General features: G+C 35.9%; 1 protein-coding gene across 1 annotated transcript in view; it reads right to left on the bottom strand.

The window, feature by feature from the left end:
• LOC128526749 (serine/threonine-protein kinase 4-like) overlaps positions 1 to 13030 on the bottom strand; it is a 36181-nt gene extending 23151 nt beyond the window's left edge. Inside the window, exons 1-2 of the mRNA XM_053498887.1 lie at positions 12692 to 13030; positions 3024 to 3104 (exon numbers count right to left, since the gene is read on the bottom strand). Coding sequence (XP_053354862.1) covers positions 3024 to 3104; positions 12692 to 12738 — 128 coding nt within the window. The 5' untranslated portion in view covers positions 12739 to 13030. The remainder of the gene's footprint in view (positions 1 to 3023; positions 3105 to 12691) is intronic.
• Positions 13031 to 14204: the final 1174 nt, after the last annotated feature.

Genomic DNA, 14204 nt, shown 5'->3' with positions numbered 1-14204 from the left:
AATTCGAATGTGAGAACTTGTAAAATTAATATTTGTATTTGTAAGTTTGAATACAGGTGAGGCATCGACAATAAAATGACTTCATTCCCACCCCAGCCCCGCGTTTACAAGTGCACAAGTGAGTTTTGCTACAGGAATATCGCAAAATGAGTAGCAAAAGTCAAAGCGCCGGGATTTGAGGTTGTACTGCCAGATCTGAGAGGTTGTGAGCGCCGACTTGTGGTTGTACAGCGAAACTGAAGTAAAGCGCAAAGATTAATGTGTAGTACACAATTGTGCCTGTCATTTTGTTTATGTGAGTGACACTTTACACATTTGTCACTATTAATCTGCAACTTCGAAATCAAAACACAGGTGTGCAAATCGATAGATGCAGCTTTTCACATCAGAGCTGTGAGTATAAATTTCAACTTACAAATACAAATATTCATTTTACAAGTTCTCACATTCGAATTTGCAAGCTCTCGGGTTTTGCTACTGTTTTACCTTCATACTGATCAAGTGGTGAGCCAACTTTACACAGGTAGTAACAGGACAATTGAACTCAAGACTTTAAGGTTGGAACGAGTCGGAGGGGTCGTGGCAGATGAAGCTTCATAACATTTTGGGAGAAGAAAAAAAGTGAAAGATCACAAACAAGGCTTCGGCTTGTATGGTACATGTCACAGTGTCATTCCAAGTAGGGCTGGGTGATAAAACGGTAATGATATGTATCGCGATAGACATGTGATCGATATCAATAAAAAATGTATTTGATAAAACGTTTAAATAATTTTTATTCTTTGTCGGAAGAAAACAGAGGTCGCGAAGCTAGTTTGGTTGCTGTCATGTGCACTCGCTCTGCGACCGGCACTAGGACCCTGAAGTAGTACGGTCGCGATTCAGGAAGTATAAAAGGAGACAAGATGGCGCTTTACATCGCTCAGTCAGTGAGTCTGCCCATGGCGTTTCCGACGCTTCGCCGGATCTTATGTAATTTTGGGTCCAATTCCTGATTGAGTGCGTGTTGCTAGAACGCGGTGTTATCTTCCCCGCTTTATTTTGTCGTTTCTCGCGGCAGTGCAACAGCCCATTAATTTATGCCCATGTAGTGATGAGAAAGACAAACGAGTCGATGCATGTCCATTCTTTTAATTTCTGCGTTTTCAGGCGATATTACAAACTTCCGGGTGGATTCAGTACTTAAATCAAACCAAAAACTACTAGAAGAAAACAGGTTCAGGCTCTATATTCCAGCTCATCTCACATTTCCGCGTTCACGCACATTGGACTGCATTACCCACAAAGCATTGCCCGCACTGGACTACACTGCCGTAAACAGCTGCCGTAAAAAATCAACCTCTCTCTCGGTTGGTTGCGCCATGACGTTGTCTCATGCTGGTCTGCTGGATTCCTCGTCAAAAGTAGAAAGTGCACTTTGCACTATTTTATTATACTTTATTAAGCATTTCTTACATTTTCTTTCATTTTGCACCTTAAATGTTAAGAGATAATTGTTAAGTGTTCATTGTGACTTTAGACTTATGTTTACATTTTAATTATTTGAGTTTTCCATGGTTATTGACATTTCTGTCTTAATAACTGAGGGGACTATGATCAGAGGAAGGTTAAGTTTAAAATAAAAATGTTTAAATGTAATATATTTTTCTCCTGGTCCTTATTTTAAATGGGTCATAAAATATCAATAATTATCGATATCGGTATATGAAACACTGATATCGTGATACAGTTTTCAGCCATATCGCCCAGCCCTAATTCCAAGTGTCATTTAGTTGAAAAATGTACATGAAACATGAAAGCATCTTGTGGCTTATTGTTACTTGTTTGGTTTGTCAGTATGTGAAGTATCAATGTTTTATGAAATCTAATTGTTGAATGTATTTGAACAAATAATTTGCATCCAACAGACATGCATGGTTTTTAGTCTTCAAGTTATTGATATAATTAGTTATAGTGATATAAATAATCAATACTTATTGTACTGATTACATTTAAATTAAAGGGTGTACACACCCTTTAATTTTTACATGTACATAGATTAAGCATGTTTTCAGCAAGAACAGATGGTTTAACTGCAATTCTATGTATGACATGAAATAAAAAAAAAAAAAAACATTTAAAATTTCAAACAAATTTCAGTATTGTTCCAGTCTGGACTTAGTCCAATAAATGACAAATTCATGGTGAACTACCTCATAATAAATCATATTAGCCTGAACCCTTACTAGTGTCAGCAAAGAGCACCAGGGTATATTGTTTTGGCTGTGAATGGGTGGAGACTTCTGTTGGTTTTGACATGTCAGGCACAAGGTACACATCAATCAACAAATGACCACATCGAATAACTAATTTGGAGGCAATGAATGACAATAGGCCTATGTCAAATAGTGAAATTGCGACATCTAGTGACAAGCAATACACACAGAGCTTAAAACAGGAAGAAGTGATGTAAGAGTGTTACCCATGTGTTTATTTGATGTGTTGACAGCTCATTGTTCTATCTGTCGATTTATAGTAAGTGTTTTTTTTTTTTTTACAGTTATTGTCATGAGTATTTGTTTAAAAGGTGTTTGTTATTTATTACTAGATATGGACACAAAAGGCATACCTTAATGATAGAGCATACAAAGACAATGTAGACCAGTGTAATCTTCAAACTGTGGTAACATATTGTAACGTATCCCCTTTTAAGTGTGATAGGCAGGTGTCCACATTTGTTCATATAGCACAAAGGCATATGCTTCCTGTCAGTTGGCATTATATTAGGTAGCTAGATAATCTTGCTTTCTATTTTATAATGATTTAACCCAGTCAAAAGAGTAAAATGTAAGGTTCTATGTGGTTCTTTTATTTTCGAAGAAAAAAAAATGCTGTAATTGAAATGCTGTAATATTTTAGTTGAAATAATTACAGACAGGCTTTTTTTACAGACAGCAGTGTTAAAGTATCAACATGGCATGTATGTCGAATACTATTATTACACAAAATTTTCTAGTACTGGACAATTCTTCATTTCTACTCACCCCTCTCCAAGTTTCTCTAATATATCAAACACTTCTTCGGGTTGCTTGGTCAGACTGTCCTCACTAAGCTTCTTCAGTTGCCTAATGGAATATTGGGGGGGGGACATTAAAAGAACATATGTTTAAGTAACTCTACGTAATATGCAATATTGTAAAATGCAAATCTTGTTGGCAGTAAATGTGAAGAAAAAAATTACGCTTTCAGACCACATAAAAATTGCTCATAATCAATGGCAATAAATAAGTAAGTAGGCTCTTCCAGTAGAAATTAATGGCAGGCTTTAAGGCTACATCACTTCCTTTCTTTTTTTTCCTTAGACACATAACACTCACTTCTGTAAAATCATCAGCATCCACAATATTTAGCATAACATTTAAATTATAAATCATGTATTGTTGTAACAATATTAGTAAACTGAGCCCAAACATGCCTGGTTGTACTGATGTTTAGCACAACAGCACAATTTTGAGGGCGAAATTGCTTTTATACAATAACAGTTCCACAAATATCATTCATCAACAGATTATGATTTGTTTGTTTATCTGGTTATTTTATTTGTTTATGTAATGTTTTTATATGTTTGTTTAACCAGTTATTTTGCTCCAATAAACTCGAAGCCCCCTGCACCAGGCGGAACTGGCAACAGAGAGTTAGTGTAATTAACAGAGGTAACAGAGGAAAGTAGTTTTAGTTTTTATATTAAGGATCCGGGATTTAAAAAAAAAAAAAAGTTTTTAATGGCGGCTTTTAAACCAATTACTGTAGGTGCTGTATCAGAGAGGGAAAATATGCAAGAGTACCTGAGTACAGAGAATAGTAATTTTGTGAACACTGGTCAATGGGGGAGGTAGGAGCAATTATTCCTGCATACAGTACAAATCGATCGTGCTAAGTGTGAAAACACCCTCAAATTATTACCAGTAACTCTGTTCCGCAAAAAAATAAACCTTGGAAGCGGTGGACAGTCCTGAAAAGATCTACTTTATATTTCCACTTATTCTGCTTTAGAATATCAGCTACACTACCGCTCAAATTACAAATTTCTTGTTTTTGTTTAGTAATTTTATCTTATTTTTCTACAACAATACTTGGGATTTAAAAACTATGAAATAACACATATGGAATTAGGTGATTATATAACAAGTTAGTTGTTATTGTAGGACTCTTAAGTCAGCCTTTCTGGAATTGTTCTTGCAGGAACAATATTGTCAAGTGCATTTCCAAGACCCATTAAGCACCATGATGAAACTGGCTCTCATGAAGACCTTCCCAAAAAGGCAAGACCAAAACTTACCTGTGTTACAGTGGAGAAGTCTTTTAGAGTTAGCAGCCTCAAAAATTACCAATTAACAGCACTCTGCATTAGAAACATTATGAAGGCTTTACAGATAACCGTTTAAAGGAAATTATTGCATATTTTGGATGTCTTCATATTGCTTAGAAAGAAAAAATGAACGTGATCCCAAATTTTTGCCAATGAAGATTCCAGTAACCAGTCAGAGAGGAGTGATTCCATTAGTGTACGTGTGTGTGTTTGTGTAAGTCGCCCCCGACCCCCCTCCTGCTCTTCTTGACACCAGTCACGCTTCTTATCAAAGGTAAAGTGCAGGTTAATTTGTTTTATTTTTTAAAAACTAATTATGCTCGCAATCTAAGGTTTAACTGTACTCAGTCAAACTAACCGTTGCCTATTCATCTACAAGAGCATTAGCAAGGTCAGCCATTGAAGATTGAGAAGGCCTGTTATGCACTCTGAGTTCTCCAAGGGTTGAGCTTAGTCTTGAGCTCTGTGCAGGCAACTTGATTTTTGTTTTTCACTACAACCTTAGCACATCATTAGTTAACAGACTGAGTTGTGCACCCTGTTAAGCAAAGTTAAGCCTCATAGCTCCAAAAACGGGACATATCTTAGTGCTATAGCATATAAAGACAATGTACTAACTTTTTTATAATACACTTTAGAGCAGAAGAGCCCCTCCTCTGCTTATTTTAGTATTTTCTCTGCTCCCAGCACACCTACAGTAATTTAAATAATTAGATAATTATCAGCCTTTTTTATTTGTAGTTAATAAATTGGACTGGGAAAATGTAGATGTGTAAAACTCATAAAAGGACCAAATAATGCAAACAATGATTTTTTTAATATAAATAATATTTAAAGAAATTAAACATTTACAGTCATGTTGATACATGAGAACTAAACTCAAAAGAAGGAGAGAAGGAATTATATTGACTGGCCAGACAGAGACAACGAGGGGGAAAGGTTGTACTACAGGCTAGGGTGAAAAAAGAAGCAGATGGAAATGTACTGACAAGTGAAGAGATTGTTTTGCGGAGCAGATGAACGAAGAAAATGAGAGAGAGAGAGAGAGAGAGAGAGAGAGAGAAGGTTGGATAGTTTGTGGAGGTAGTGAATCAAGTATTACAGGGAATTGGTAAGGTTAAGGTGAGGACAGCCAGGAGTGGTAGAGAAGAATATGAAGATTGGCTGCACGATTCTTGATAAAATGTGAACCACGATTTTTCCCCATGGGAATTGAGGTCACGATTCTCTCTCTCTCTCTCCTTTTTTTTCCCCTTACAACAAAAAAACTTAATACATAGTTTACAGTGTAGAATTTATTGTTGTCTAAGGGTTTATTGCTCAATCTTAACACACTTCCAGTATTGCACTGTTGGGTGTAACGCGTTACAAAGTAATCGCTGAGTGATGATGGTAGAATAATTATAAAGGTCTTGATAAAACAACATGCATGAGGAATCACAAAGGGGTTTTCATTTTCTGCAATGAAAAAGTAATCTAGTTACTTTTATTAGAAAATCACACTGTAACGACCCCTTGCTGGGAGCAGCCAAAAGAACAACAACAACTTTAAAAAGTAATGTCTCCCAACACTGCTTCTCTGTAGATTTCGCTCTGTTCATAGAGTCTCTGTGTAACGGCTCGATTCAACACTGAAGGTTAAATTTTCTAATACTTAAAGTTGTAGCCCAATTAAAACTGCATGTGCCTGTCTCTGATCGAACAGTATTTTAGTTTTTACTAAAATCAAAAAATGTCAAAGAACTTTACTGAGATCAAAAAAAATTATTTTAGTTTTTAGCATGTGTGAGATATCTACCATATGTTGATAAAAATAACAGACGTATAATCAACTTTAGAGATCGACCGATATGGTTTTTTTATAACCGATGCCGATGCCGATGTTTAGAGGTCAGGGTCAGCCGATGGCCGATATGTGCTGCCGATTTTTTTGGCCGATTTTTAGGGCCGATATCTTGAAGTTTTCCCTTTCATTTGCATGCTAAAAGGTCACACTAATAACGAGTGGATGCACAACATTTCTAAACTTAACATAATTTATTGAACACTGACTTATAAATAAAACAGGTAATATAAAAAAACTGTGAATCATTTACATAAATGTTTTAGAGCTGAAACACTAGCAACTAGGGCTGCACGATTTGGGAAAAATGTCACATTGCGATTATTAAGGTCAAAATTGCGATTTACGATTGCGATACGATAAACAAGTGGTATGACTCAACTTGCTTGTTATCAAGGAAAATGCACTTACATTACTAATAATGCTAAAATTTTAATTTCTCAACTGAGATATAGTTTACAGTGCAATCTAGCAACTAGAAATGAACAATGTTTTTTTTAATTAAAATAAAATTGTACAAATTTAAATAACAGTAACATCTTTACATTATTGAATTAAATTACATTAAATTCACTTTTAAATTAAATTAGAAAGTCAAAAGTACAGATAAATAAAACAAATACCTATTTAAAAAATATATTTTTACATTTTGTCCCAAAACAGGGACATTTAAGGAGGATGTAACATACTTTATTGGTATTCTTATCAAATCACTCACCATTTTTAATCTAATGATGAAAAAGAGATTAAAGGAAAGAAAAGTGTCCTTTAAACATATTAATTTTAGAGTCATGCTAATAATCATGAAAATAATTTAAATGAGACATTTCTAGTGTTCTTTGTGACACAGATTTCTACGCTGTATTTCCATTTATTCTTAAATAAATCTGTTAATAGCTGTCCTCTCTAACATACAGTTAAGTAGCTTTAAATATGAAAGGATTAAATTAATTTAACTTATCGATGGCCGAATGAAGTCTATGCCCGAAGCACTGTAACCTAGTCCAGTGATTTTGTTCTGCTCACACTGGGTTGTGCTTTGTTTGGTCTTTTTACTCCTCTTGGCTTTTACCGCCATGCGTTTATCATACTTTTCTGTGTTGCTTCAGGTGCTGATATAAATGTGTCGTGTTGCCACCTGATGTAGCGACTTTAGTTTTGCCAATTTTGCGCAGTACCTCTTTCTGCTTAGTGTCCGATATCCTGAAACCAAAATATCGCCAAATAACAGAGGTTGCATTTTTTTCTGGGCACAAGTTCAGCGTCGGTCTCTTCTGTATCCATTTTCTTCCGTCTCCACACTGCGCTGCGGAAAGTCACGTGACCACCAGCATGCGCGCTACACAAGACTGACTGGTTTGTTTGTTTTTTTGACATAAGAAATGGCCATACAGCTCTTAGAATAAATGTCTTGTTACGTCCGCGAACGCATTTGTTTATTTAATATAATCGCAACATTTGCTGTAATGTAATCGCATAGGCTGACATTGCGATTGCGATATGATTAATCGTGCAGCACTACTAGCAACCAGCAACATTTGTGTTCGGTATAAATGACACAGAACATCTGAAGTGCATTCTAGTGCATTAAAGTTTTGGCTTGGGGTCCTTCACACGCGGCAGCAGCACATTCCACCGCATCAATAACATGGGACTGCCCGCGGATGTGCCTGACTTTAAATCGGCGCCACTAAACAAGGGTATCGGCCGATGCCGATATATTAAAAAATGACAAATATCGGCGCGATATATCGGCCGACCGATATATAATCAACTTGACAATTTTTTTTGGTTGTTGCGTTCATCATGGCATAGCTCTATTTCACCTACGTGGTTTCACGCAGCAGCCGCAGGTACAGTTCATCACGATTCACCACAAGTTTTGGCGCTGTGATTACGTTTCCAATGTTTCTGCATGAAAATTAAACGTAAAATTTTTTTTGCCCGCCATCGCAGGAGCTAGCATGTGTGCCTAACACAGCATCTTACCCCGAGTCAAACCGCATAGGTGTTTGACACACCTATATGCATTGAGCGGACAAATAAAGGATTCAAAAAAGTCAATCGGAAACAGGTTGTCAGAAAGTTTAAAAAAATTATTTATATAAAAAAAACTTTTTTTAACTAGCCATATCACTTACTACCTTATAGTCTATGATCCTGGACCTGTGTTCACAAAGCTTCTTAGAATTCTCTCAGAGCTCCTATCTTAGCTTAAAAAGTCCTAGCTGGGAGCCCTAGACTAAAAGTGATTTAGGAAAATTCTCGGAGCAACTGTGAGTAAGGAAGGTACAAAAACCATTATCTTAGTGAGGAGGTGTGGTTGACTCCGTTGTCAGGGATGATGCAGCAATTTAAGGACTGTGATTGGTTGATATAATAAAAAAAACTAAGCGAGGTAAACTAGGACCTCTGTAAAGGTCTTGAAATGCGCTTTTTGTGAAAATACAATATATGATAATAGAACAAAAAGGCTGATTCCATCTCAAATCAATCAGTGGGTGTCACCACATGATCACAGATTTTGCTGATTTTTTCACCAATTGTTGCTATTGGCATTAAAAAAAAAAAAAAAATGTTTTGTCCCAACTCCGGCTCGTTAAAAAATGGCAGCCATCTTGATTTTTGGCCACGACGCGCTTCCAGACATGCCATGCCCCTTTTTGAAATCCTCTTTTCCTAGATAACTCACTTGCTATATGTCATATGGAGATAAAACTGGGTGTATTTATGTAATTTTTCGTGTAGATTCAGATTCTGAATGGGTCCCTGAAAAGATAAATGTTCAGGTTTGCTGCATGATCCCTTACAGAGAGAAGAGTTTCTGTGCAACTAAGGCATCTTGGATTACATAACTTGAGGACAAAGAAATAAACTCACATTTAAAACATGACTGAATCTTAGCAAGTTCAGAAGTGTGTTAATTATTGATCAATAAATTATTGATCATGCAGCAGACCTAAACATTCTTTTTAGGGACCCATTCAATGAATAATTAATAATATTTGAAGGAAATTAGCATCTGCCAGATTAGCATCTGTCTCGCTCAAGGAACTCGAAGTGTGAGAGAAAAGTAGCTTGATGGTGAAGGCACATAGTTGCATCCATTGGGTTTAGAGCGTCAGCAGCATTGCTGATGACCAGCAACAAATGTCGCTCATTTTCCGTCAAATCCTGCAGCCGAATTAAGCAGGGGTTTTTTATTTTCATGCCAATACCAACAATTAGTGACAAAATCTGCAAAATCTGAGAAGTGATGGTGGAACATTTCTCTTCCACTGGTTGATTTGAGATGGAACTACTCAAAAGTAAAAACAATGTTTTTATATAAAGAAAATTATTATTAATCATGACTACAGGCTACTTTATGCAAACTTTGTTATAGGCTAGATATCCTAAAGTTCATTAAAACAGCCAAATATTGAAAATGTGTCTACTTTTGTAGCAACCAATTTCCACACAGTAGTTACTATATTTAAGTACTTACATTTATTTACCATACTGATTTTATTACTTGTAACTCATTTCAGATTAATAGGAGCAAAATGGCTCAGCTTTGACCAGTTTACATAATTGCAGGACAGTCTATTTAAGTTGCACTTTTGGATGGTATGTAGCCAACAATCCAAGAGGGAAGGAATGAATCAAAACAACAAGAAAACCAAATTGGAAAGAAGAGCAGTGTTTACTTCTAGCTTTATGTTCATTATTTGGAGAATATTTCTTCTTTATGCCATTTTGTCCTCTGCTATAAAAACTCTTAAGCCTCTTCAAAGTCCTCCTCTCTACCCTTAACAATTTTTACCTTATGAGCTGTTTTTAGGGCTAAGATGTTTCATAAATAATTTTTATCTTTACTAAGATTTAGCCCTAAATTTATGGGGAATTTTCTTAGAGAATTCTAGGAGCAACTTTTAGGCTTAAGAAGTTTTGTGAATACGGGCCCTGAAGTCTATAATCTGTACATCCCTTCATAATGATGTCAGCAATGATGGTACCAATCAATCAAGCAAGCCCTCTAAAAATGCCTACCCAATTCAAATAACCTTGAATGATCACCAGCAAGAGTGATCAAGAGAATTAAATGAAGAAGTCAAAAAATCAAATGTTCATTACATTATCGGTCAAACATCATGGAGTGTATGGCTGCCAGTGGAACTGGGGCACTATTTTTTACTAAAAATTACTGATAGTAGTAGAAGTAGCATGATGAATTCAGAAATGACAATTCAGACAATTTGTTGAAGTAGTTATGAAAAAAAGAATAAGACTGACTTGCATGTTTTAAACCATGATGTACTGTGTAAATGGGGGGGGGGGGGGGGAAGGATTGTTTTACGCATTTCCTTTGTTTTTTCAGCAGCCACGAATGACAACAGCATGACGAGTGAGTTGACATTTTCTTAACTTTTTGTATATTATGTATGATGCATACAAGTGTCAAATCCAAATGACTCGTTTAAATGCGTCCTTTGACCAACTGCATGAAACAATGTTTTATTGTTTTGTTTTTTTCACTCCAACTTTTGGAACTTTAGTTCCTACCTGCAATGGGCTACATGTTCAAACACTTCCATGTTATAACCACAATAGTTCCTCTACTTTTGGTGTTTTTCCACTATAGTCACAATAGTACTATTTTACATATCTACAAGTGCACCTGACATTATGAACTTAAGTAACTTATGACTTTAGTAAATTAAGACATTTAGAAATTATGACTAATATATGGATTTGTTTTCCTCTGATCATGTCATACATGACCTCTCATGAAATGTGTATAAATATTTATGCAAATCTCATCAAATGTGTACAGTAAGTCCCGACTTACAAACAAGTTTCCGTCTGAATTCTGTCAGATTCGTTCGCAGGTCCAACAAAGTGAGTTTTATACACAAATATACAATGTAAAGCATAAAAAAACAAACAAACAGGTTTGATGTTTTGGTTCTCTCACAAGACTGCATCTCCAAATTTCGAGGGGAATCCCGATGACCTCACTTAAAAGGAGCTACCTCGTTTAAGAGGAAGGACACTACATGGTGTTCACTGTGGGCTTGAACGAACGTCATTTTGAGCTATATTGAACTGTAAACTCTGTCTTGTTGAGGATTTTCCGAGAAAAACTTAGAATTACAGTATTCACTTTGACTAATCATTTGCTTCTTGACTAATTATCACTTACAGCTCCTCATTGCCACTGTTAAAGATGTCTTAAAACGCCAAGTCCACTATTTAACGGACAGCTTTACAGGACAGTTATTTTCTTTTATTCTGCTCCTGGATTCATTGAAAGCGGTGAGGCAGACTCACCCCCACACATGCGCGCACACAACACCGTACTTTGGACATTTTATACATTCACCTAATTGTAAATATTGGTTTCTGGTGCACTGCAGCAGTGTCTATTTTGGGTACAATACATGTGAGCTACTTCTGCCATTTGTTCACATCTACAAATGTTTGTAGATCTATGGTCTGCTGGTATCTGCAAAAATTACTACTATTACTAATATTATAAATTAAAATAAAACCAAAAGCAAGTAATCGTTTGCTTCTCGGCTAATTATCACTCATTGCCACTGTCTAAGAAGTCTTCTAACGCCAGGTCCATTATTTAACATTCACAGGTTGAGAACACACATGTCTGTCACAAATGACTGTAGGATGCATGTGATATTTGTCTGGCTTACATGCTATAGTTATAGTAAAAAAAAAATTATAATAAAAAGCACAAAACAGCTTTCGTTTGGACTGTTGCAAAGTGATGAAACTGAAAGCTCCTGCCTTAAATGTTCACTAAACTTCCTGTTACAAAAAGCTTCACGATATTAATGACCAAACTTTTCCTATTATATTATGCGTTGCTTCAATACACTTATTATTAGGCTTAGATTGTGGAGCATCCTCGCTGTGAAGAAGCTGTTACTATGGAAACGATGAGAATTAACCAGATATAATCCTGTGACTTTAACTGGAGTCGGTACTGTTAGACATGTTACTATACACAAATTCATCACAAATCGGGCTCAAATATTCGACCATGCTGTGCGACAAATTAAACTTAGCTCCGGTATTAATACAAGTTTGTTTTTAAATTTCTGATTATTAGTGGGTACAGCGCTTTTCGAAGAACTTGACTATCTCTCTTTGCTAGCTATGTAGCTGCGTAATTAGCATGTTAAGGTGGCGTAATGTTAAAAAAAAAAAAAAAAAAAAGCCCATTGGTTATTTCCTCAAAATGTAAAAAGGACAAAATCTATAAATAACACCAAGTCGCAATAATAATTCGTCACATAACTGTTCATAATAACTTCCACTGTATTATTTTACCATGGCTAATGCAGCAAGTTAGCAAACATTTTTGTAGCTATAGAAAATATAACAATACATTAAGTTTGTTTAGCTAACAGTGCTTAGCTTGTTACGAAGCCAACAATTGTAGATTGTCAAATTATATCGTAGCTTTATTATTTTAATCACACAGTATTGCTTATTACCTGCGAGGGTTGTTCCTTAGCTGTACCTGCTCTCTTCTTTCCGTCATGACTTGTTACGATGGCTAACCTTACCTATCTAAAGACCGACATTTGAATTCAACTTTATGCTAGCTGGCTAACCGCAGGTGCTCAAAGCTTCTTAAACCTGCACGCAAACGACCAAATACTTCGCACTTTACACTTGTCTTTAGCTTAATGCTAAAAAAAAAAAAAGAAGTTGCCTAGTAATCGGTAAAACGTGTGCCTTTAATAACTGACTAGCATTTGTGAAACGTCTAATTTTCCACTATTAGTTTCAAATCCACCCGTGCCGAGTTCCGCAGTATGAAAGAAACAGGGTTGCCAGATATTTCGTCTCTAAAAACCCGCAGACGACTTCGAGTTGAGTGAAAATTCAAGCATCTGAGTTTTGCGTTATTTTTGAGCAGCACATGTAGTTCCGGCTGTAACATGAACGATAGGTTAATGTTAATACGCTCGTTCTAATACGTTATTGTTTCTATAGTAACAGATAAGACACGGATGTACGCCCCCCCCGCGTTATCCAAGACCAAGAATAAACGTTGCTTAATAACAAAGTTAAAGCTGTAATTGTCGAATTGAGAGATTGTAATATGGCATGCATTATTTCCGTATAACTTTCATATTACAAATTAACTATTCAAATTAGAATAGAAAATAATTTTATTTGAATAGCAAATAATATATCCTAATTTCTTGTAGAAAATGTTATCTTTGATCAAGGCCTCACAAACAAACTTTTAATGGCTCTACAAAAGGGTTATACAGGGTTAGAAGTAGGTAAAAGGTCTGCAGTGTCCGTTGGACTGTCTGCCTTGAGATGTTTCCACCAGCAGAGCCCAGATTTATCAGGATGGCCTTGGTGGTGGTGATTGTTGGATTTTTTTTTACCTCTCACAGTATCCTCCTGGCCAGCACAGGTGTCACTTTTGGCCTCCTCTGAGATTTTCCTCATTGCAGAATGTCTTGTATTTTTTAATAATACTTACTAATAATACTGTAACCACTAGCACTTCATAACAATGAGATATGGTCTTATAACCCTTTCCTGAGGAGCCCACAGTGGGCTCCTTTGTCTTAGCCATCACTGTCCACAAACCAACAGCCGAGAGATTCTGTTTTTCACCTGTTAAGTTGATTAAAACAGCTATTCCCAATGAATCAGGGTAATTAGGATGCTTTAGAACAGCTTGGACTATTTGGAATTGTAAAGAATTTAGGATTTTCCTATAAACTGTGACAATTTGCAAAGGGTATAAATAATTTTGGAGATTTTTTTTTTTTCACGATGATGCCTCTTGTACATTGTTATCTATTGGGAGAAGCCTGTGTCATTTCCGGCATTAAAAAAAAAAAAAACTTGCTGGTTGAATAAAACTAACTTTAAGTCAGAATTTGCACATGTTTTGTAAATAATAAACTATTTAAAATGTCAACTCAATTCACCTCCTACAACATCAGAAGCATTTTGCTAGCACAGCTGATAAAATAT

The sequence above is a fragment of the Clarias gariepinus genome, chromosome 6, assembly GCF_024256425.1.
Source record: "Clarias gariepinus isolate MV-2021 ecotype Netherlands chromosome 6, CGAR_prim_01v2, whole genome shotgun sequence".
Taxonomy (NCBI): domain Eukaryota; kingdom Metazoa; phylum Chordata; class Actinopteri; order Siluriformes; family Clariidae; genus Clarias; species Clarias gariepinus.
Note: the sequence above shows the minus strand (reverse complement) of the source record. Positions and strands in the feature narration are given on the sequence as shown.